At 43.9% G+C, this 24,304-nt stretch overlaps 1 protein-coding gene across 1 annotated transcript in view; it reads left to right on the top strand.

Annotated features, from left to right (window-relative positions):
- Nucleotides 1-21,463, top strand: part of LOC147749187 (maestro heat-like repeat-containing protein family member 1) — a 38,278-nt gene extending 16,815 nt beyond the window's left edge. Inside the window, exons 9-14 of the mRNA XM_086936545.1 lie at nt 489-596; nt 3,894-4,013; nt 4,993-5,091; nt 18,068-18,151; nt 19,710-19,781; nt 21,419-21,463. Of these exons, the coding sequence (XP_086792671.1) occupies nt 489-596; nt 3,894-4,013; nt 4,993-5,091; nt 18,068-18,151; nt 19,710-19,781; nt 21,419-21,463 (528 nt within the window). The remainder of the gene's footprint in view (nt 1-488; nt 597-3,893; nt 4,014-4,992; nt 5,092-18,067; nt 18,152-19,709; nt 19,782-21,418) is intronic.
- The last annotated feature ends 2,841 nt before the right edge of the window (nt 21,464-24,304 follow it).

The raw sequence follows: 24,304 nt of genomic DNA, 5'->3' as shown, positions 1-24,304 counted from the left end.
TGATCTAAGGGTATATGGAGCAGATTTACAACCCTGTCCGCCCCTTTTGCGTCACTTTTCCCACTTTTCCCATGTTAAAAGTGGCTCAAGGGGCTTGTAAATCAGCCCCTAGAGGTTTGCATTCTGCTCCTAAGTATATGATATAGCTGCAAAATCCCCATGTGTTTTCTGTGTGGATGGCTGCACTGTAACTCTTTTCACAATAATTTGCAGGCAGCATGCTTTTGGTGCGTATGTTTCTGTGTAAATCACTGCCACTGTAAAGGCATCCTATTTCTTCTGACCACTGATTTCACACCACACTATTTACGTGCTGCTCTATGTGTTCTCTGGTTCTTCTGTCCACACATTATTTCATCATTACTGAGGTTGTTGTCAGCTGAAGTTTGTTTTCCCATATCTTCTCAAAGTCACTGCAAACATCAGCTGTGGATACTGCATTAATGTTTATATTACTGCATTAAAGTCTCTCACTGTTTTCTTTTTAGTTCCTGGGGACTATCCTGAAGCAAGCACCATACAGAAAATGGCATGCCTTTTTTATGGAAGAACTCACCGCACAAATTGACAGTTTTGCCCATCATGAGAATGAGGAGGTTAGTGCTCTCAAGGGTCATTTGGAAAGGCAGTTTAATACAAAGTCAGAGAAGGATATAACTTTGTATTCCAATCGCACTGTGATTGGTAAACTACACTTGTATACTATGGGTGCACAGCACTGGAATTAGTCAGTCGGGAAAATCAGGTATGGTTCTCCAACTCCCTGGAAAAGCCAACCTTCTTAGAGTCAGATGGAGATAAACACCATGAGGTAATTCCTCTCCACCTGGCTCGTTAGGAGACACCACATACCAGGGCTATACTCCTTGCCCTAATGGATCTTCTTTAGCCAATAGGTATTATTCATTAGAGCCACTCCCCATTCAGTGGATGTAAGGTCATATTCATGCAAAAATCAGTGGAGCTATTGTTCCTATTGAAAAGCAAGGATGAAAGAAAGGCAGACAAGAAGGGGGAACCCTAAGGATTATTTCTTGGTGCCCTCACACATCAATGAGGATGTCATGCTTCATAGTGGGCGTGCTCCTTGTAAGGCCATCACTGTAATGCTCTATGGGCCCCACAAAGAGTCGCTTTAGCGGGGATCTTTTTATTTTTGCTGTCTGATGAAAAGTGTCTGTGTGAGGGCATTTTGAATGTGGGGGTGGAGTGAAAGTCTAAAGTGAAGGGAAGGGAGACTAAAACTATCTAAGAGATACCAAACTGGACCTTAATGTGATGGGTCCCTTGCAAGGATTAAAAAACATAATTTAGTAGGGTGATGTACCCAAGTAGCCTAAAGTGTGGGCAGGTCGCTATGTTTCACCCACAATGGCCTAAAAAGGATCCACAATGCTTCTTCAGTACCTAAAAAACGGGTGGATAACCCTTTCCCACACCTAAGGCGTGACATCCAGTATAGGTATTCCCTCAAAAGAAAATACCCGGTTCAACAAGTTAAAAATTGATCATCCAATCTAGAAAATAAATGAGAATATAAAAAAAAACACACAGTACGCAAATGTTTTGTATATATGGTCCAATGATTCACTGGAATCGCTTTTCCAGCTCACTGTATCACATTGTCTCCAAAGGTACAAATGTTCATGCTAATATTGGTGCTGATCAGTCACCACAATGTGAAAAATGTGAAAAACACACTTGTACTTACAATATAACAGATAAAGCAAGTGGACATACGTGGAACAGACAACATAAAACCAATCTCTGGTGGTGTTACACATCGCTTCATGAGTGATTGGTTGTCTTCAGGTGTGAGTGCAGGGTCTTACACTTTGATACAATGTATTATGCCCCATAGTTCAAAAGCACAAGAGTCTATTCTCCTCTGCTTTAAGGTGCAGGTAATTGGAGTGATTTTTACAGGTGTGGTGTGTGCATTTGCGGGAAGAAGTGATGACCAAATGGCCAATGAGGAGAGGAGGGGTAACCTTGAGCCAGTAGGAGCAAGCCCCTCACGTGCTGGTGTAACAGAGGTATCATCCCTCATTGGCGGCCATCTCAGAGTGTGTAGTGCTGAAATGCTGGCCGACCCAAAGTCAACCATGGTTTTTGAAAGGTGGCATCTAAGCAGTAAACTAAGACAGTTGAAGGTTTTCTTAATGGAAGGTGATGGTAAGAGAAATGTATGGGGCACCTAAGTGCTCACGCATATATAGTGACGGGAAGCAAGTCAGGTGCACATAAGTGCTTGCCATCCCTCATGGATTATTCTAGGCATATTGGCGTCTATGTTCATGTTGTAAATATGGGCGGTCACATTTAATAAGTAACAAGGGCGGCTAACTGGTCTACTGCCAATGGATTTGCATGCTTGGAGAGCACTGTTGGGCAAATGGCTAATGAGGATAAGAGAGAAGAGTAGGGGTGTGCTAGAAGTCATAGGAGTGAGACCCTCATGTGCTGGTGTAACAGAAGTATCATCCTTCAGTGGTGGCCATCCTGGAGTCTGTGGTGCGGTTAAATGTGGGCTGGCCCAAAGTCATCAATTATATTAGTAAAACGGCGTCTAAAACAGTAGACTAACACAGTTAAATGTTTTCTTATGAAGGGTACCACCTCATTGTTTCCACAGAAACATTTGTAGTAATGAAGAAGATACCCATGGCAAGTCGCAAAAGGCTTATCATAAGCACTGCTTTTTGTGGTATATGAGACTCTAAAGCAGGTATGTTACATGGTCTCAATGGTGAAATGGTAGATCAGATCCCCTGTATGACGGCATGTCAATAAATCCATTGTAAGGGAGTATCTGATTTAGCAGGAGTCTGACATGGGAATTACACCTTGCACCAAGGGATTTCATCATTCAGACCTTTGCTGTTCATGGAGAGGCAGAAAATACACCATTGCTCCCTTCTGAAAAGTTTAACAGGACTACATGAGTTACTTGCCATACATGAAACAAATTTGTTTACAGTGTGTCTTCTTTATTTTCTAATTTAGTTTCTAGGTTGGATGATCAATTTTAAAAATTTTGAACAAGAAGTTGTTTTCTAGGGCAATACCTACACTGCATATTACGTCTTAGGTGTGGGGTAGGGTTACCCCCCCTTTTAGGTTCTGAAGAAGCACTTTGGATCCTTTTTGGACCATCATGCGCAAAACATGTTGACCTGACCACACTTACAGATTTAGGCTACTTGGATACATCACGTCCCTGTAATAGCCCCTACCAAATTAAGTTTTTCAATCTTGCAGAGGGAACTGTCACATTAAAGTCCTGCGTGGTATCTCTTAGACTGTTTTAGTCTCCTTTCATTTCACTATACCCATTCACTCCACCCCACACATTCAAAATGCCATCACACTGGCACATGTCATCAGATAGCAAACCTAAAAAGGTCTTTGCTAAAGCTACCCTTCGTGGGGCACTGCAGCACCAGCCCTATGAGGAGCACATCCTATGATGATATAGTACATCTTCATGGATGTGTGATGGCACCAAGATATAATCAAAGGGATTCTCCCTTCTTTGTCAGCCTTTCTTTCTTCTTTGCTTCCTGAAAGGAACAGTACCTCAACTGCTTTTTGGATTAGCAGTTTCGGAGCATAGGTACTGGACCTTTACTGGCTCCCAGTCCTCCCTCTTCATTGTTTTGAGTCATATTCATGGCCATATCCAAATCTCTACAATGTCCAGAAGATATAACATGACATAACATAACAAACATTTCGCTCAACTCATTAAGAGTTGTTTCATAGTGTGAGTTGAAGACATGTGTAGAGTGAATCAAAGATGAATACTCCTCTATAAGTATTACTCTCATAGAGTGGGCAGGAGTTTCTTTTCATTCTTAACTCAGACTGTCTTTAATTTACTCCTATATTAGGGTTTTATTTTCCGGTGCCTCGGGAAGTGCCTCGCTGCATGCGATGATACTGAGCTGATCTTACGTTACCTTCGAAAGATGTTCAATTCTACTAAGTTTATTACAACTCCTCACCATGCAGTAAGTATCAAGTGTATTTCTATTCCCCTTAGGTAAAATTTGACCCTGTATGACCAGAACAAGCACATGGAGTCTTACGGGACTGAAGAGCATCTGGGTTATATTGTTCTGGATTGTAACTTCATTAAAGGAGCTTGATGGTAAATTAATGATAACAGGAAACACCTTCCTCACTTAGCACATCCTGTCACCCAAAAGTGTGATATCTACCCCATGGATAGCCAAATCATATCAGAGTGGAAACCCTCCGCAGAGTGGGTGAAGACTAAGCTAGCTGAAACTAGAAGTGTAGCGCCTTTGTTCGGGTTACTACTGCTGCATTTCATCAGGGATTATTTTTGCCTCTTTAGGTGATCCGTCTTGATGGACACAAGTGAATTATTTATATAAATCAAGCTTAATCAATGTAGCAGATAAATGGGATGACGATCTAAAGCTTTGTGAAGCTTTCAGAAAGGCCCAAACAGATAACAGAGCTGTCTGTTTCTACCTGTTGTCAGAGGGGGGCGATTTATCAAAGAATGAAGGACAGAGCAGAATCTGGTATAATCCTTGCACAGTACCCTTGAGGAAGAGAGGATAAGCATTCCTTCTAAAGAAAGTGCACTCCTTCTTCCCAAATGCTTGTGTACTAAAAAGTCCTTGCAGTTTCTTTAGGTGAAAACCAGAAAGAACTAAGTTACAGAACAGAAATAGTGACTGAACTCTCATCTTATTGTCCATAGATGTTTCTTCAGTAGCATGGTAAGGACACTCCAGCATAGTTGTATAGGGGGTATCCTTAAATCATGCTTTCTGGAAACTGAATATATTTGCTTTACTAGTGGAGAACCATTTGTAATTGCCAGTTGTAAACACTGAAGGTCCAATCAAGAACCGTATCATTATAATTTCTTTCGAATATGGAATCTCTATTCCAAAATGCCTGTGTTTGGTTAATGTTTTCCTAATGCTGTGAGTTGTCTTTCACTCTTTGCAGGATATAATAATTGGATTTCAAACATGTGCCAAGACTCATCCATTCGAAAGCCGTCGGGTGATTGAAGAGTACAAAGGCTATCTTTTTGCTATTGACCTGGTAAGAACCATGCATCTCTTTTTGTCTCATATTTCCAACTTTCCTCAGCAGTGGCGATTTACATCTATAAAAGTGTAATTTGCAATTAGATAACAGTTTACAAGAAAGAAAAGCAAAAATATGTCTAAAGGCGTAGGTGGTCTACAATACCGAAAACAAAAGAAATTTAAATATTTATTTTGAATGGGCTTATGATACCAAATGCAACAATGTCTTAAATTCACTATAAACAACAAGAACATTCAACCTTTACTTCCTCCTTTGCATTACTCATGACTTCAGAAGTGATAGAGCACAGAGGGAAAGGCTGCCCTCCAAGGCGACTCGCATTTAGGAATCAATACAAGACAGGGTCTAAGACCGGTCCCTGCACTCCGAGGTGGCGGAGTACTCAGGATCAAACACCAGGCCTGGCTAAAGGCTGGGCTCTGTATCCACAGGATACACAATACAGTTACATTGAGGAAAGGGGAAGGGCTCTGTTCATAACTCCAGTTGAAATAGTGACTGGCTTAAGCCAGGAGGCAACCTTCACTGGCCCTGGTGTGTTGTGCTACATTTAGGACATCCTGGGGCCGAATAGCAAAGGCAATCTGAGACAAAAGTCTAACTTTACAACTTTTGGTATTCACAGAAGTTATTTATGACTTTTGGTATTCAAAGAGGTCATTTATGAGTCGTATCTATACGTTTGCAGTCGGGCCGGAATCTTCGCCTCTGTCCCAAACTCTACACACCCAGGCCTTACTCTCCGGCTGGGGCCGTACTCTCCAGCTGTGGCATTACTCTCCATTTTGAGTCGTTCTTTCCAGCTCAGGCCGGATGAAGTGTAATAAATGGGCTGGAATGCAAAATTTACAAAAAGGAACATTAGGAACATGTGATAAATTGTAGAGGAGGCCATTTAAAACAGTCTGGCAGGGAAAAGGGTATGGCCAGACACTGCATCATGACCCAGATAAGTTTGCTCCTCTGTATCATGGTACAATTTGTGCTTACCTCAGTGCTGACTGTAGTGTAAACACTACAGTCAACACTTAGGGCGCTCCCCTTAGTGTTGACTGTAGTGTTAATACCAGAGAGTGTGTGTGTGTGTGTGTGAATAAGAGCTACAGTAGGAGTAATGGGACACATTAAAGTTAGGTGCAGTGATAGACTCCAGGTTGTGTATATTGTGCCAATTATGGAACAGTTTTTGTTTAATGTTAGTCTTAGGGATACCTTTATGGCTAGAGATGAAGTATGGGTTTGATACAGGGTATTGGTAAATGATTTTCTTAAGGTTAAGGATACTTTGCAGGATTGAACTAGGTTTAGGTTTATGGAATGTAGGTGTAAATAATGCTGCTAGTGTTAGGGGTTTTGTGTTTGGGTTACATTGCATAAGAGTAATGGGCAATTGATAAGGATAGCGTTATCGTTAGGCATAGGATTTGCAGTTCGTGTACCTGGTTCGTGAATGAGAAAATGAGCTGGGTGTCGGAAGCGTGGAATACTATCCTGAGTCTGTGTTTTCTGACAATGGTGGCAAGAAGGACCATGCAGATGTTGAGGAGCGTGGGGCTGATAGAGGATCCTTGGGGTACTCCGCAGCTGATCTCTGTTGGTTCAGAGAGGAAGGGCGGGAGTCTGATTATTTGAGTTCGGCCGGTGAGAAAGGAATGGATCCATTCTCCTGAATGCCGGCGTCGCAGAGTCTGGCGGTTAGTGCACGGTGGGAGACGGTGTCGAAGGCTGCAGATAGGTCTAGTGGGATGAGGGCAGCCATGTGTCCTTGGTCAAGGAGGGTGAGGATGTCGCCCGTGGCGGCTAGTTGGGTAGTCTCATGCGGAGGTTGCTACGGAATACAGATTAGGAAGTGTAGAGGATCGAGTTGGATTCAATAAAGTTCGTGAGCTGGTTGTTGACGATCTTCTGTTTGACTTTGGCTGTGAAGGGGAGGAGAGAGGTGAGAAAGGAACGGATCCATTCCCCTGAATTCCGGCGTCGCAGAGACTGGCGGTTAATGCACAGTGGGAGACGGTGTCGAAGGCTGCTGATAGATCTAATAGGATGAGGGCAGTCATGTGTCCCTGGTCGAGGAGGGTGCGGATGTTGCCCGTGGTGGCTATAAGGGCAGTCTTAGTGCTAAGGTTACTACGTAATACAAATTGGGAAGTGTAGAGGATTGAGTTGGATTCTATAAGTTTGTGAGCTGGTTGTTGACGATCTTCTCGGTGACTTTGGCTGCAAAGGGGAGGAGAACGATGGATCTATAGTTCTGGAGGTTGTCAGCTCTGCGGAGGGCTTCTTGAGGAGGATCTTGACATCAGTGTGTTTCCAATCACCGGGAAACATGCCTGTTTTGAGGGTGCTATAGGGGAGGTGGCTCTGTGGTAGATGTACGTCGGGCTGGGGTCAGTGGGGGCTCCTGAGTGTATGCTTCTCATGGTTTTAGCTGTGTCTTCTGTGGTGACAGGGGTCCATGCGGTGATGGTAGGCTGGTTGGCATTGCTGGTTGTAGGTGTAGTAGCGGTGCCTAGGTTCCGCTGAGTAAGTCCCAGATTTCTACTGCATGTCTGTGCAGGGAGCGTATGCTGAGGAGTATGCAGCTCAGGGGAATGGGTGCACTGGCATCCGGTGGGTAGGCACAAATAAATATCACGTAGTCCCAGGGCTTTAAGTGGGCTGGGTCTTGACGGTGCACCAGCAGTACTAAAAAACAGGTGCTGAGATGGGTCCCTATTGGGCTTTTTCATTTGTATAACGTGCCCTTATTATTGCTCTCTCTTTCTAACTCCTGGGGCTAGGTACCCTCTCACACTCCAGTGGATTTGAAAATGCAAAAGCTTATGTGTCCCTTGCCACTGCCTACCTGGGCTCTCTGCAGGAGGGGCCTTTCACTGCAGTGTGGGCCGCACTGAAGCAACCTCTCAATCCGTGTGCCACCTCTTCAATAAAATAGGAACAACGCCTACTTTTCTCAGAACGTAACTGTGGGTCGAAAGGTTGGTATGTGATCGAAAAGAGTGGCAGATTGTAAGGTACTACACTATGAACATTTTGAGAACCATCGGAGTCATTTTACACTCATCTAATTTGAAGAAACCTGTTACATATGTTTCTTTTATTATATTGGATTACACCATATTTGCATGTACATGTGATTTTCCTAGGATTACATTTGTACACATGTGTGCTACTTTGTGTGCATACCCCCAAGGACAGGATGCCATATTGCACATTTATGTCTGCATCTACAAATTTGTCCACTACCCCTATACCGTGGCCAAAACACACGCAGCCATTTTTGTTGTCAGGCATACTGCTCCCACTTACTCATAAACCACAGTGTCTGCTTGGTCAGTCTATCTTGCTCTATGCCTCAATCTGAGAATGCGAAGAAAACATATATGCATTGGTACAGGCAAAGCCTTGCACCGCTATTCAGGTATCTCTCTGATGGTAAATTACACAGTTAGATTAAGTCATGTTTTTAGGTCTTGGCTCTAGACAGCACACATGAGCTGTCTCAAACCAAGAAATACTGCATCTACTACATAGGCTTCAGCCTGCCCATGGGCTTCCAATTTGCTGAAACCTTTGTCACTCTTAAATTCTATCCGCATAATTCCACAGCACACCATGCCACATATTTCCACTACACAACTTCACACTACGCCACACAATTCCACAACAAACAATTTCAATCCAACACTTGCACTACCACCAAACCTGTCATCTCTCTTCCACATACCCACAGCCCCTCTCATCTCTCCCTCACACTCACAGTACCCGCTCTCATCTTGCAATACCACTGCCCTCTCATCCCTCCCTCACATACACTGTCTCCTCTCTATACTGCCTGCTCACACACGCTACCTTCCTGTACCTCCTCACGCTCTGCACTGGTCCGCTTCTCCCCCATGGGTGCCCCTTCCACTCATGCCTTTTTCTCTCTCTCTCTCTCACTTGTATTCTCTCTCACCCCTCTCTCTCGCTCCCTCACACACGCTTACCGCCTCTCTCATATGGTTCTCTTCAGGTCTTGAAGCACAGTTTCTTTCTCGTGCCTTTTCAAAATTTCAATCCCTCAAACCCATCCTCTCCTCCTCTTCTTTGGGTGTCTTCTGCTTACACACGTGGTCCCACTGTATGCATCTGTGGCCTGCTGTCCCCTTCTTTTTGCTACCCTATCTCAATATCAATCACCACTTCCTGCACAAACTACCTATTCCTCTCGATCTTCTTTTCTATCTATTCTGTGCAGCTCTCATCCCTATCTATTCACTATGCCACAACATTCCCTTTCACAAATACACAACACAATTTCAAAACTAACAATGTCCAATACAACCCACATATTTCCACTCTACACCACATACATCCACTTCACTCCAAACCAAAATATATAGGTAAAAGGCATTGTCATGTACGTCAATTGCTCTAAATATCAAAAATCTGAGTCCTAATGTATTGCAAATGCTTGTTAAATTATGCAATCCAATAACTGTGAAGGTCTCTGTGCATTGGCTGAGGGTTATGAAAGGGATAATGTAGATGATCAGTGGCTAATAAAGCAAGACAATGAAAGGCTCAGACTAGATGAAGAGTTTAGAGAAATGCAACAGCACCTACAAAGGCTGAAGTGAGGTGCCTACTTTAACCAATAGTTGTCAATCTAGAAACATGTAATTTGATTCTCTTAGAATACATCAGTCACAACAGCAGTCCCACCTCTTCCTAGGTAACCTAACACTCTACACTGATATTGCATGTATGTATGCATAGATATTTCTATAATCTGAACTTCATAAATATTGTAGTGTTGATGGATGGGCCAGACCATCAAATAGTGTACTCCGTTTGGACAGGACAGTGGTGGCATGTACTCTACTGACCTGGCAGACATACAGCCAACCATATTGAGGGATTTCTTCCCTCTGAAAATCCCATGCTAGTTTGTAGGACTTGGGTCAATAATACCAAAAGTTGTGAAGAAATTCAGCCGGCCCATCTGCAGGGTCAGCTTTGACTGTGATGTGAACAGATTGGTGGAGATTCATTGCTGCATTTCACTCTGATTCGAGAGTAGCTATTGCACAAGAGATAATTCTTGTTGTATTTCCTGTAGCTGGATAGTAATTTATTTCTTTAAAAAAATTATTTTACTTAGTTTTCAACAATTTTAAGATCACAATACTGTGACACTGCTTCGCCATCCACCTGATTCTCCCCTTTCTTAATATCCCATTTAGTTCCAAAATACCATGAAGTAGACCACAGTCAAGTCCACTGCAACCAGTCCGGTGCACTATAGATGGGTCTGTGCCCCAGTCAACTGTGTGCTTTTCCCCAACAACTTCCTATGGGTGGGCCGCTCTGGGTATTTTGTGAAGTGCTTTTTACTGTCCCCAGATGTTATCATACTTTTGTGGTCCCCCTCTGGACCTATTCACGGCTTCCTCAGCTGAAATGAAGAAATCCATCCCTCTTAGCCACTTTGAGATTGGGAGGGCCCCCCGGATCCTCAATGGCCCGCTATGTGATGTTTAGCCAAAAAACAACTGATCCCAACCATCAATTTTTGTCCCCTTACCTGTCCCAACCCGGGAATAAGTTCTGTGTAAATGGCATTCAGCTTTGAGATGGTCAGAGAACATCATATGGTGTGTCTGCCAGACGTCTCCCAATTTTGAGATCCCCAACTTATTTCAGTGTACTTGAGCCCTACTGTTTTCCATAGCCATGTACCCTTCCACAATGGCTTCTTCCTAGTGGGCACCCTCCACTTTCATATCCATTGCAATGCCTCTTTCCAGCTAATCACTGGAATGGCTGGAATGGCTGGAATGGCTGGAATGGCCGGGGGAGTGGGTAGGAGGGACTCCCCATACAGCCAAAACCCTGGTGCTTACCTGGTAAAGTCCATGTGCGTCTCGTAGTGGGTCCCCGTGCACCAAAGATCCAATCAATAACCACAACCAGCTGGGCAGCCCAGTAAAGTAATACAGTCTGATGTCTACTGCCCCTAGTCCACCATCATAAGGGGATTTTATGCAGTTCTTATGGGAGATTCACAGCAACGATCCTCGCTACTTGTTGCTATTGACGTTGGCCTCTAGGGTTGTAAACAAAAGGCTAGGGATTTTGTGGGGGTAGTGTTGCAAAACATACAACAGCTGTGACCAGGCCACAATTTTGAAGAGGGCTATAGACCCCATCATGATCAGGGGGAGAGAGTTCCATCTTGCCATATGTCCCTTAATTTTGCATGTCAAAGGGGTTATATTCCTGCCCTAGCGTTCCTCTGGGTCTCTTGATAAGAGCATGCCTCAGTGTTTGAAATTGGCTTTCTGGTTGGCACAGGTACGCACCCTGTCCAAGCAGAAGCCATAATCCTGGTCAGGATAAGCAAGATACACACTAAAAGATAACCTGTGCTCAGCTTGGCACAGAACACTCAGGGGTATCCAGAGACAATGTGCAAAGTATGTGTGCAACACACACACATGCACAGTAACACAATGAATACACCACAACAAGACTCTAGACAGGTTTAGAAAATGATAGACAATTATATTATAACCAAAACAAGCCTAAAATGACAAAAATCCAATGTATAGAAGTTGAGATATATAACATTTTTAAATGAATAAATGCATTAAAGCACCTAGAAGCAAGCAGCTCTAAAAAGGTTACTTCAGGTTGCGCTGTATCGGGTCAAAGTTCAGGCCAAACGCGTGGAAGCGCAGGCCAGCTACTGAACCCCGGCAGGAAGAAGTGAAAAAAGTACCTTTCCTGGTCTCAAACAGTGAGATGTGTTGATCTGCTCCACGTAGTGAAGGCGATACGTCAGTTCTGAAAATGGGTGGTAGATGTGTTGAGTGATGTGCCACATCGGATTCTGCGACACAGTCGAGGGGATGCATCGATCTTACCAAGCTGCCGCCGAGGCGATACGCAGTCTAATGTATCGATCTCTGAGGGCAAAGCGCTAGTTCTGATGCGCTGTGCCCATTTTACTCCTGCAACTGGTTGATGCGCCAGTTCTGTTAAACACAGACATACAATTCATCAAATTCCATGCTGCAAGTGTCTGGGCCACTTCCAGTGAGTTCAGGTACTGGAACAGGGATAGAGACTTTGATGTCCCTCAGTCTCATGCAATAGGAGGCCAGCCAACAAGCCCTTGGAGATCACTTGGAGGATAGGCAGAGCCCAGCTCTCCTTCAGGGCAGTCAGAGAAAAGCAGACAGCAGAGAAACACCAGAGAAAAGCAGGCCTTCCAAGCCTGCAAGCCAAAGATAAGTCATTTAAGCAGAACAGCAGTCCTTCTGACATAGATTCAGTTCAAGATCCAGAAGTGCCTGATTTTGAGTGGGGCGTGTTGGTCAGAGACCCAGACTTATAGCCAAAAGTGCCTTTGATGCTGGTTGGTGAATTCAAAGCAGCTCTCTGAAGTGCACAGCTTCCTCTTTCAGCCCAGTCCTGTCCTCCAGGCTATCTATAGGGGATAATCAGTCCTTTGTGTGGGGACAGGCCACTGCCTATTCAAGTAAAGTGTTAGACACTCTGTTGCACTCTGCCCAGGTAAGGCCATCAGAATACAAATGCATGTTGATGGCTACTCAGACACACCTATCTTTTCTGGGTTGTGGCTGTCAAGAGGGAATGCAAAAAGTGTAGCTGTCACTTACTCCAATTATTGGAGATGGGCTGTCAGGCACACAACGCAGTATGTGCAGATAAATATCTACTTTCTTATTGTGAACAAAGCAAACACAAGGAAATGATGTACGGAGCGCTGACACTTTTCAGACACTCACCCCCTGTCACAGATTGGGATGAATGCATCATCATTCTTTAGCTCACTTCGCCACTTCAGTTCAGACCCAGCTACATGCAAATCAGTCTTGAACCTGGCTTGGCAGTTCAGGCTGGACTGCTCCCATAAGGAACAGGGTCAAGACTGATTTGCATATGGCTGGGTCCAAACTGGGGTGGTGTGGTAAGCAAAAGAATGATAGATTAAACCCAGATCCTTGTGACCGGGGGTGAATGTTTGCATTGTCCAGCATTCTGTCCAGCAATTGTTTCTTTTGCATACTTTCTTAAAGCATAGCGGCATTTCTAAAATAGCAATGTTAAATTCAACTTCACCAGTAAGTAGGATTTATCACTACCATTCCAAACATACGAAACACAAATTGTAGTGAAAAGTGAAATATGCTGTTTGTCACTATCAGGACACGCAAAACAGAAAAGTACATGTCCTACGTTTTACTTGCATACACTGTGCCCTTAGGGCTACATAGGGCCTACCTTAGGGGTGACTTATAAGTAATAAAGGGGGAGTTTAAGGCTTAGTAAGTAGTTCTAAATGCCAAATCAAAGTAGCATTAAACTGCAAACACAGGCACTGCAGTTGCAGGCCTGAGAGAGGTTTGAAAGGCTTCTTCTGTTGGTGGCACGATCAGAGCTGCAGCCCACTAGTAGCACTACATTTACAGGCCCTGGGTATATGATATACCACCTTACAAGGGACTTACAAGTTAAATAAACAGGTCAATTAAGTATACACCAATTATACACATGTTTAAGGAAGAAGCACATGCTCTTTAGCACTGATTCAGAGTGGTAAAGCGCTCAGAGTCTTAGGACCAACAATAGATTCAGCCAAATGTGGAGGCAAAAAGATTGGGGAACACCACCCTCGGGCTGACAGGTCAAACACCAACTATTTAAATGCTCCAGATCACCTGGAAGTAACTCTGGAGGAATGGCACCACAGGGATTATGACTGATTTCCCCCAGTTCACTCTCAGGCCTGTTTCTTCTTTGTAGATTTCTAGAATGCAAATCAGCTGTAGGATCAGTTGGTTTAGGTGCTGAATATAAAGGAGGACATCATACCACATACAAAGAGATGCAGTACCCTAATTCTACACCCCACCTCAAGCCCCAAACCTGCGCATCCCCCGATCTATTTGGCCAGTGTTTCAATCACAAGAGCGAACAGGAGAGTAGACAGCAGGTGGCCCTGCCAGTGGCCTCTGCCTAGCTGGAACTGTTGTGAGTAAATGGTGTTCACTCTGACCCTATCACATGGCACTGTGTATAACATCTTTACAGACTGAAGGACTTTAGGGCCAAAATTAATCTTTTCCATGATGCGTGGAGGAAAGGTCATTCAATTGAGTCGAAGGCCTTCTCTAAGTCCAGTTGCATCACTAGGAATCTCACCTGTTTCAGTACCCTGGTGCTACGGCCTTTGCAAATATTTTGGTTTAAATATTACTTAGGGGAATCAGGCTGTAAAATGCACAGTCTGTAGGTGGCCTATATGGTTTGGGGAAAACTACAACTGAGGCCCCCTAGATATGATAGGGAATTATCATAGCTGTACCTGCAGCTTCGACCATTGTAAAGAAGTGAGAGAGTAGTGTTGGTGTAACCTTTTCTGCACTTGAACCGGGCACCTTCTCAGAATGCATCTCCTGCAAGGCTGAAAATATTTCCTCCTTAGACAGAGGTGCATCCAAGTCCTGCAGCATGATCAGGTCCGCAGCTATGGGGTGTTGTTGCTCCACGTGCCCGACGTGTTTGATTGGTAAAGTTTCTCATAGTAATGTGTGCAGTCATTGCCGATTGCCTCAGCATCATGTGTCACCTCACCGTTGGGCCCCGTGTCTATGGGACAAACCTGTCTGCCTGTGTAGCAATGTTCCCATATTCTCGCTGTTTTTGAGAATCGGACACTGCTGCCCATGCAGGGTCTGCTATTGTGTTCCCCTGAAGAACTGCTTTCCTTCCCTCCCACAATGTGATTGGGGAGACATCTGTTGTGGAGTTTGTTCTGAGGTAAAGTTATATCTTTACCTTCATGTGTTCCGAAAATCTAACATACTTCAGTCACCCAACCTGAAGGTTTCAGTGCGTATTAGACCTAGGCATCCCCAATTAGTTAAATCGGTCAGTGGTCCAATGGTACCCTTCTGAGAAATCGGAGTCCAGCAGTGAAAATAATACATACTGACTAGTTCTTTGCTTTCCATTGATTGCAAAGCATCAGGGACTCCACCCATGGCACCAGGGTTGAGCCTCTCTTTTCACATCAAGTTGTGGGTGCATGACATTATTGAAGTGGCCTGCTACAGTAAGGTCCCACTCCGAGACTGTGGTGATAACTGTCATCAGATCTTTCATTGTGGTCGCCTGCAGGTTCGGTGAAATATACACAGACACTACCATCCATAGGATGCCATTCAGGAATTGAGTAACCACCACATATCTATCCATGGTGTCTCAGATAGCATGCGTGACCATCAGGGGAAAGGTAACTCTTGTTGAGCACCTAGTAAACCCTGCATGATATACGCAGTTAAAGCCATGCTGTACCAAAAAGGAACCCCTACTCCCAAGCAAATATGTCTCTTGCAACAATAGAACCACCAGGGTCAGCTTGTGGACCTATTGAGAATTGTTGTGCATTTTATTTTATCCAGCAACCCACTGACATTGCAAGACAACAGCTTTTAGTGGATGGTTTTGTTGTCAGAGGTCTTGGCGAGTCGTTGAGCCTGTTTGACTAGGGTCCGTGGCCGTGTAATGTGTCTTGCGTGAGGCATAGTGTTGCAACCGAAATCAGCCCTATAGTACGCAACTTCAGGCGCGGCTGGCACAGGTAACAGCGGTGGGGTGTGAAGGGGTGGGAGGGATGAAGTCGGCAGAAAGTAATCACCATAGTTTTGTGTAGCTTCGCTCCAAGCAAGCCCCTCTATCTGGAGGCAATGTGTCTCTTCTCCATAAGTGAATGAGACAGCATTTGTAGCTATACATGGAGGAAAGGAAGGAAGGGTACCAAAATTCTCCTGTCTGAGGAGGATGCTCTACGTCTGTCCTCTGGTTGTGACCAGAGTTGCCCTCCTATCAGTCTGCTACACTTCTTCTTAGGGTGGGATGGTTGACCCCCTACAGTCTCCCGAGATGTCATTGGCTCCTTTGTTTATATGGGCAGTTATTTCCTCTCCACTGCTCACTCCCAGGCCTCTTCCGGGCTCTCAAAGAAAATGGTTCTCCACTGTGACATTAATTTCAATTTGGCAGGTTATATCAGCATATATTGAATGTCCACAGCCCTGACTTTCTACTTAATCTCTAAGAAAGATTTACAAAGGAGCTGCACTTTAGTTGTGTAATAATGGATGTCTAGATGTTGGCGTACCTGCCACAGGATATATTATCAGTTCACAAAGTTCAGTACCCTGATGACAATGGCTCTAGTGGGTCCCCCCCGTCGGAGGCCTTAGGGCAACCACCCTGTGTGCCCTTTCCAGAACAAAGTAGGGGGAAAACTCACAATCCAGGATCCAGGGTCTGAAGCATTCCATGAGGAATTTCTCTGGGTGCTGGTTTTACATGCCCTCTGGGAGGCCCACCAGCCATAAGGGCAGAGGAGGGTCACCCCCTACACCTGATACAGGGAACATCTGCCTACGCTGGTCCAGGACAGGGGCCACGCCCTCTATCCTCTTGAGACACCACAGTGAGGTGGAGTATTGCTGTACTTGTTTGACCGTCCAAGCCCAGTGTTTGCTGTAGTGGGCTCCTGGGGGGTCACCTCCTGAGGGGGAAGCTGTGTGCCCATCTCCTACCTTTGGGGTGAGACGTCATGTGCGGGTTTCCACCCACCCAGGCTGCAATCGTAGTCCTGGATTCTCATGTTGCTCAGTCTGTCTCATCTACCCTTGTCCGCCAATTTGGCTGGGCTGTCACAAGCCCATGTGGCTGCCTAAAGGTGAAAGGGGGTCCCTACCTCTCTTCTCCATGTGACTGTTTCTTCTGACTCGCTGTGCCCCAAGAGTGAATGCTGAGGTAAACGTGGGTCGCTGCTGTGGGATTGCAGCTCCAGGTTGTGTCCGTTAGCGTCATGCCAGTCTCACGGCAGGGCGTTGTTTGCCTAATGCGTTTCTCTTGTCCCCGGCTTGGGTAAGCTGAAGGGGAAAAGCGCGGAGGCCGCCTCATGGATTTTTGCCTCAGAGAAAAGGTTGCCCCATAGTCAGCTCTTCCAGGATGCAGTTGCAGTCCTGGCTACTTATAGCGCCCAGCCCATCTCCTCCACTTTAAGGTACCCGTTCCGCTATTACGAGCTACCGCTTGGAAGTGAAAACAGCTTTGTCCCACACCCCGGCTAATCAGCTGTCTTCTCTCCCTCACTCATCCCAGGAATCGATGCAAAGGGGGGTTTGCCACGGTGGGTTCACAGCTCCAGGTGGAGTTTGCCACCGGCAGGCCATACGCACACCCATGTTGTCGATCACCAAAATGATCTCTCTCATCCCGGGCTCCCTGGATGGGCCAAAGGGGGTGAATATGAGGGCCATTGTTCAGGTGCTTGCAACCGAAAAAAGGTCGCCTAAGGGTCGGATTCAGCACGATTCTCAGAGCAGACACCAGTTTGTTAAAAATGTGGCCACAATCCTAGGGTGCTTGGCCACGCCCCCCAGTAATTTCTTCCCTGATGCTCTTTACAATGTAGTTGAGGAGAGTGATATGTCAATGGTAGATGATCCCTTTGGAGCCAGGATGGTATTCATCAATAAGGTAGAAAAAGGTAGAAAATGTATTGTTTAGGAGTCATATAAGATTTCTTGAGTAAAGAGCAGAGTGAGCACTTCTAGTAGCAGTACACTTGTACACTGCCAGCTCACCATTATTCACTATTTCTGCATCTTTGATCTATTACTCACAAATAGAAACATTTCACTCACACATATCTTCTACTTTAAAAGGTGATGAACGCAAGGTGCTATGGATGTGAAATGCCAAAATAGGAAGCAAGCATAGTATGCAGTTACTTGTACAATTTTTTTTCTCCATTTTTAGTTGTTTGAGGTGTGCAGCGTTTCATGACTTCCATCTCTGGAAACTCATAACAGTCCACCTTTGTTGACAATGGTCTTGGTAATGCTGATCTTTTTTATTATATTTTCAGTATCCATATAAACTACTTGAAGAAGTAACACCACCGGAACACAGAGATGCCTTCAACATCCCCACCTTAGCAGCTGAGAAACATGTGAGTCTTCTTTAAAATACCATAACATCATGTTTATGTGCCTCCTCTCTCGGACTCAGTTTCTTCCATTCCATCTTCACAAATCAAAGTAAATCTGCAAGATATCACAGGAATAACTGCCTGTGGAAAATGCACTCCATTCTCAGAAACAAAGGAATTCTTTACGATACTAGCAAGGAGTGAATGGTGTAGCAACTCAATCCGTCTCTCAGCCACTGGTACCCTTAGAAAGCTAGAGCTGATTTCTTAATTTCAAAGACGGTTTTAGTGCATAGAGTAAACAGATAGAGTTGGAATCTATCTCCTGCTGGTAACAGGGATTAATTAAAACAATTGTCTCGACTACTAGACTAACCTCTTCTGTGAGAGATGAGAAAACAATACACTGGGTTGATCCTACTTGTGGACAAGCAAGAACTTATGGGCTCAAAAATTCCATTTCACTCTAGGATCAAATTTTGCCTCACTTCTAAACTAGACAAAGGAAACAGCTGGCATTGGCTTTGAGCAAAGAATAAAAAAATCTTCTCTTAAAAAATTGGTCACTCCCAGATTTCGCAGGTGCAAGTGGGGTGGCCGCTCCGTTTCTGTGGCAGCCGTAAAACTCTGGAAATCTTTGCCCCTTCTGATATCCAAGGCAGACTCCCTTCCGGTCTTTAGGAAGCTCTTGAAGACCTGGGACCAGATGCATGACCCATTTTTGCATGCACAAATGGGTTAGCGACCTGTTTGCACATGCAAAATCTAATAGGGCCATGTACAAACCCTATTTAGCAAGTAGCAATTTATTTGCAATTTGATAAATAGGATTTGCAACTCACAATTAGGATGGGGCATTCTGAGGGTGTCCCTTCCTAATTGCGATTTGCTACCCTATGTAAGGATGTTTTGCGATTGCAATTGCAGTCCCAAAACACTCACAATTTACCGCCCTCTTCAAGAGGGTGATAATGCACTCTCAAATGAGAAGGTGTCCCCAGGGGACCCTTCCACTTTGCAAATGCAGGGGAAAACAAAAACGTTAATTTGTAAACACATCCAGTTTTCCTTTAAGGAAAAGGAAAAGGGGCTGGATTTAAAAAAAACTGCTTTATTGAAAAGCAGTCCCAGACATGGAGGTCTTCTAAGTCGAGCAAGTCGCCATACCTTTGAAGGCCAGCCATTCTTACTGGGGTCGCAAACTGCGAGTGCCTCATGAATACTGATGAGGCATGTATTGTGCAACCCCATTGGGAATCACAAACAGTGTCTATGACACTGTTGTACATGGCATTTAGCGACTCGCAAATTGCGACTCGAAATTGAGCGTAATTTGCAAGTCGCTAAATGCCCCGGTCGTACATCTGGCCCCTGGTTATTTGCCTCCTAGCAGGTTGTTGTTGCTGTCACTTCTCTCTGTTCACTTAGCGCCTTGACACCAGCTGGTATAAGTGCGCTTTATAAATACTATCCTATCGTATTACCTAGGATCAACCAGTTTTGCCATTTTAGAGAGAAATATATCAACAGTTTTACAAGTCTAAATAGCCTTCTTGTTTCCATTCTCTCTATCTATCAGCTTGAGAACATGATCAAAATGATGAACAGCACTCTCAGGTTGTGCGAGTTCATACTATCTACAGAGGGCGAGGTAAGATTTTGATGCTTTTTTCTGTCAATGTGAGAGAGAGTGTGAGTACTATCCAATTGAAAGAATCACACAACTAACCGTTACTAATCAATGTGGTCTCTGGAATGTAATGTAAATGTAAGGTGGATTTGTAAAGCAGTGCTTGTCACCCATGAGGGTATCCAGGGGTTTCTCCCATCCAATTATGGGTTTGCTTTACTTGCCAAATAATCCATCCTATGATACACACTTTGCAGTTTTCCACAAATAAATGTTTGGCTTGTTTAGAAGGATCAAATATAACACATGGTGCTGCGCGGTGGCAAACGTTAACTACTCACCTGATTGTTTCACCCAAGTGTTATATTGGTACTAGAGAGGCAGAACGTCTTGTGAGAACAGCATTAATATGTGATGAAACAGCAAAATAGTATTATCACAGAATGCACTACATTATGTTGCATCATTTTCACTGTGTTCAATAATTTGGCCTTCCAAATGTGTCTCTGAACATGAATATTGTGAGGCACTAATATCATTGACAAAAAGTCGAGAGACAAAATGTCAAAAGGTATTTGCATAGATTTTCTGTACCTAATTCCACATCTGTGTATCAAAAAAAACATACACATATATCTTCATTTATGTGGCGTTAATAATGGCAAATGTATACATCTCTCTGTGCATTTACCATTCGATATTTTGTCCCTCTATATTTTGTCCACTGTTTTACTGTGCCACAATATTCTTGTCCTAGATATTAAAGAATACAATCGGCCCTTCATAGTCTTGGAATTCCAGAACCACTTCTGATGGAAGACATTTGATTAATGTTTTAAATTACATTACAGTTGGGTGTGTAGAAAAAGAAGTAAATGCATAGGTTTTCAAGAGTCTTGGGAAAAAGTTAAATCAACATACGACATGGAGAGACTGAGGCTCACATCCCAATGGTGCTGTAGAAGGAGCGTTTCTGGGGTAGGGTCATTCAAAGCAGTCCTCATCATATAAGAAACACATTTATGTTGATTAAGATTGGGTGCAAAACCTTTTAAAAGAGAAAGACTTTGTTTATATGAATTAATTACATGCATCATGTGAGAATAGAGCTCCCAAGAGCTTGACTGTCATCCCTATATGGATGATTTGGGATTGCCACAGAAGAGCAAAATAATTCTGCAAATCTAGTTCAGATGCAAGGGGGGCCCGATGGGTAAGTAACATTATCTGCCCCCTAGAGTCCAAGACTGGTGTTTATCAGGTCGCGGTCAGATTGTTATAAATAATCTGAATGAGTACAAAACTCCTACTGGCTGTTTAGAGACTTCAAAGAGTAGTAGAATTCTGTGGAGTAGCTCCTGCGTGGGAGAGGTTGTGACACTGGAGAAGAGATGAGGCCGCTACTGGAGTACAATATTGTATGGAAGCACATTTTTATGAACTGTCTTACCTCTTGTAGTGTTTAAAGAGGCATAATCTCTTCCCAGCTAACTCCCCCTTTACCTTACTTAAAGTTATTTAAATTCTTTGCAAGCCAACATTTAAAGCAAGGCAAAAGATATTTTATGAGCTCATGGTGCCTCCACGTTGCTTGCTAGACTGTGAGGATGGGCAATTGCCTACTTTACCAATCTGACCTTGTACCTTTCAACTTTCAGGTTCCAGCCGAAATGCCATCTTTCGATTCTGACCACTGTGACTGATATCACTGATCACATTTATGGAGGATCCCTCACCATTTCCTTTCTTTACATATTTATTTAAATAAACATTTAGTATATACCTATTTATGTATTCCATATTTATTTGTTTTATTCAACAGCAAATGTTATACCTCCATTGATATCTTTTTTTAGTATTGTATTTATTAACCACTTATTGATGCCTTATTATTAACTTGTATTATGTTATAAAACTCAATACAAATTTTCAACACAAAAAATATGTGTAATGTGAATGTTCCTACCCACACTTAACTGAAGGTAAACATTGTCCCATTTTTTGTTTGTTATGCATTTTAAGGTGCCCTTGGAACATAATAAATTAAATAAAGAAAATCCATACTCTTGCCTTTAATGAGAGCTATCATATATTCTTGGCTACATGACTGGCATAATCCTTCAAGATAGAGTTTTAAAACTAAGTAGGTGTGGGGCATATTGCAACACTCTTGAAAAGGCCCACTCAGCAAGGTTTTTTAATGCAGAATTTAAGATTTGGGTGGAACATGTTTCTTAAATCACATTCCCAAATTTGAAACACAGGGACACACTGGTCTTTGTCTATGAATTTGCTTGGTTCAGACATGTGCAAGAGAATCAACACGAAGAAAAGAATTCTGTTTATTAGCTGGGCAGTAAACTCTGCTGCACTTCCGGAGTTTGCAGAGTATTTCTCACTCTGTGCCCTGCACAGAGCACGGAGATCCGAAAAACTCTGCAAAGTGGCATGGAGTGGAGTATTTCCTCTCTCCTGGCTCACCAAGGCTTGACTATCTCCTGGCGAGAATCCTCAACATGGGTTGTCACAGCAGATCGTTACTGCTCACGTTGAAAAACCGGCCACTTGCATTGAGGAAGCTGCCACTCAAGTTAAACATGTTTTCAATTGGCAGAAAGAAGCTTGCTCCTCTTGCTCTGCTTGTGGTGCTGTTCACGCTGTTTTACTTCTTGTGGTAAAAAGCAGCAGTGTGACTTATCTCACTCTGCTGCTTGTGCACCTCCGCGGAGTGCTGTGGAATTTTTTGTCACTCAAGCCTACTAATTTGTCCCTTGTTTATGTAAACGCTTATGCCAGCCATTAAAAAGCCATGAAGAATCTAAGAAACCACATTTACACAAATCACCATAAAAAACAAATCCATGCTGATCACATTTATGAATCTTCTTCAACTATTTTCAACCATCTTCGTTATTTGGGATGTTTCAATGGACAAAAATAATCTCACTGTTTCAATTATTATGTAGTGTCCTTGAGCAGGGTAATGGGCCCATACATCTTTCTTGAGGAAATAAATAACAAAGTAAAAAAAAGTGAAAGAGTATCTAAGCCCCTAACTCGCAGGAGATTTTTCGCTTTTTACCCCAAATGATTTTTTCGACTCCTGACTCATTCTAAGAAGGAAGAGATGTAACTGAGGATCATATGGCTTCTCTGGCATAAGTAAGAGACAAGGTAATTAGTAAACAAACCCCGTAGCTGTGTGTCTCAAAATGTCCTTTCTTATTGTTAGATTTGGGGGTCTGTAGTTGGCCCAGGTAGGTACTTGTGACAAATAGGGCCCCTTGCCTCTAGTCTGGGTAAGGGGGGTATACTCCTAAAATAACCCCTGCTCACCCTATTGGTAGCTTGGCACGAGCAGACAGGTTTATCTCAGAGGCAGTGTGTAAAGCATTTGTGAACACATACAGTAATCAAGTGACAACACTACAGATGGATACCACACAGGTTTTATATAAAAAATAAGTATTCTTTATATAGGCTTATCACAAGACCACTACCAACAAAAATTCACAATCCTAAAATTAAGATGGTCGTTTTAGCTTAGTTCTCTTTAGTTCTTAAAATGCAACACTTTGAGTCTATGTACCTTAAGATGCGACACGAAGGGCAACGAAAGTGTTGCAACGATGGAAATGCAGCTAATATCCGGTGCAAAGAAATAAAGATGGTGCTTTCTCCTTGATGCGACGCGCTTCCCGGTAATGCGGCGGCATCTGCTGCAATGTCGATCCTCTTCTCCGGCGATGAGCGGCGACAGGCCCTGCGACATGCTACTCGGAGATGCGGCGGCGACTGATACAACGTCGATCCTCTACTCCTACGACACGCTTCCCGGTGAGGCGGCGGCGTCTGCTGCAACATCGATACTCTCCTCTGGCGATGTGAGGCACCTCATGTTGTGAAGAGGCAGCTCTGCGACACACTTCTCGATCTTGAGTCGTGCTACCAGCTCCTTGCGACGCGCAAGTCCCTAAAAAGTCCAACACAACTGCAGGCTCTTCAGGAGAACTCTTGAGGAGCCAGTGGGTGAAGTCTGCTGTGGTGTGGAGTGCAAAAAAACGATGGATTTGGGCCCAGATCTTTTGACTGGGGTGAATGTGTGACATTGATCCACATTCGGTCCATCACTTGTTGTTTTTGCAATTGCCGTCCCTGAGACTTCAGCAGGAGGCAAGCTCTGTTGCAAGCCCTTGGAGAGCCTTACACAAGTTGATGAAAGTACACACAAAGTTCCTCTCACCTTTCTTTGGCAGTTAGGCAACCACTGTAGGCCAGTCCCCCAAGCAGCACTTCAGCTTAGGGATAATCTTTCCTCAGTTTCGTCAGGTTCCTCTCCTCAGCAAAGGTTTTTTCTTGTCCAAAAGTGATCTAATTTCTTGGGATGAGGGTCCCAATATTTATACCCCAAAATTATTTGTCCTCTGAGGGCAGAGGGGGTTTTGCCTAGTCCAAACCAGTTCAGATGTCTTGTGTGGGTTTCCACTCACCCAGGCTGCAATCGTAGTCCTGCAGTCTCATGCTGCTCAGTCTGTCTCATCTAC

The sequence above is a fragment of the Lissotriton vulgaris genome, chromosome 1_1 (assembly GCF_964263255.1).
Source record: "Lissotriton vulgaris chromosome 1_1, aLisVul1.2, whole genome shotgun sequence".
Lineage (NCBI taxonomy): Eukaryota > Metazoa > Chordata > Amphibia > Caudata > Salamandridae > Lissotriton > Lissotriton vulgaris.
The sequence above is the reverse complement of the archived record's forward strand: the minus strand, read 5'-3'. Positions and strand labels throughout refer to the sequence as shown.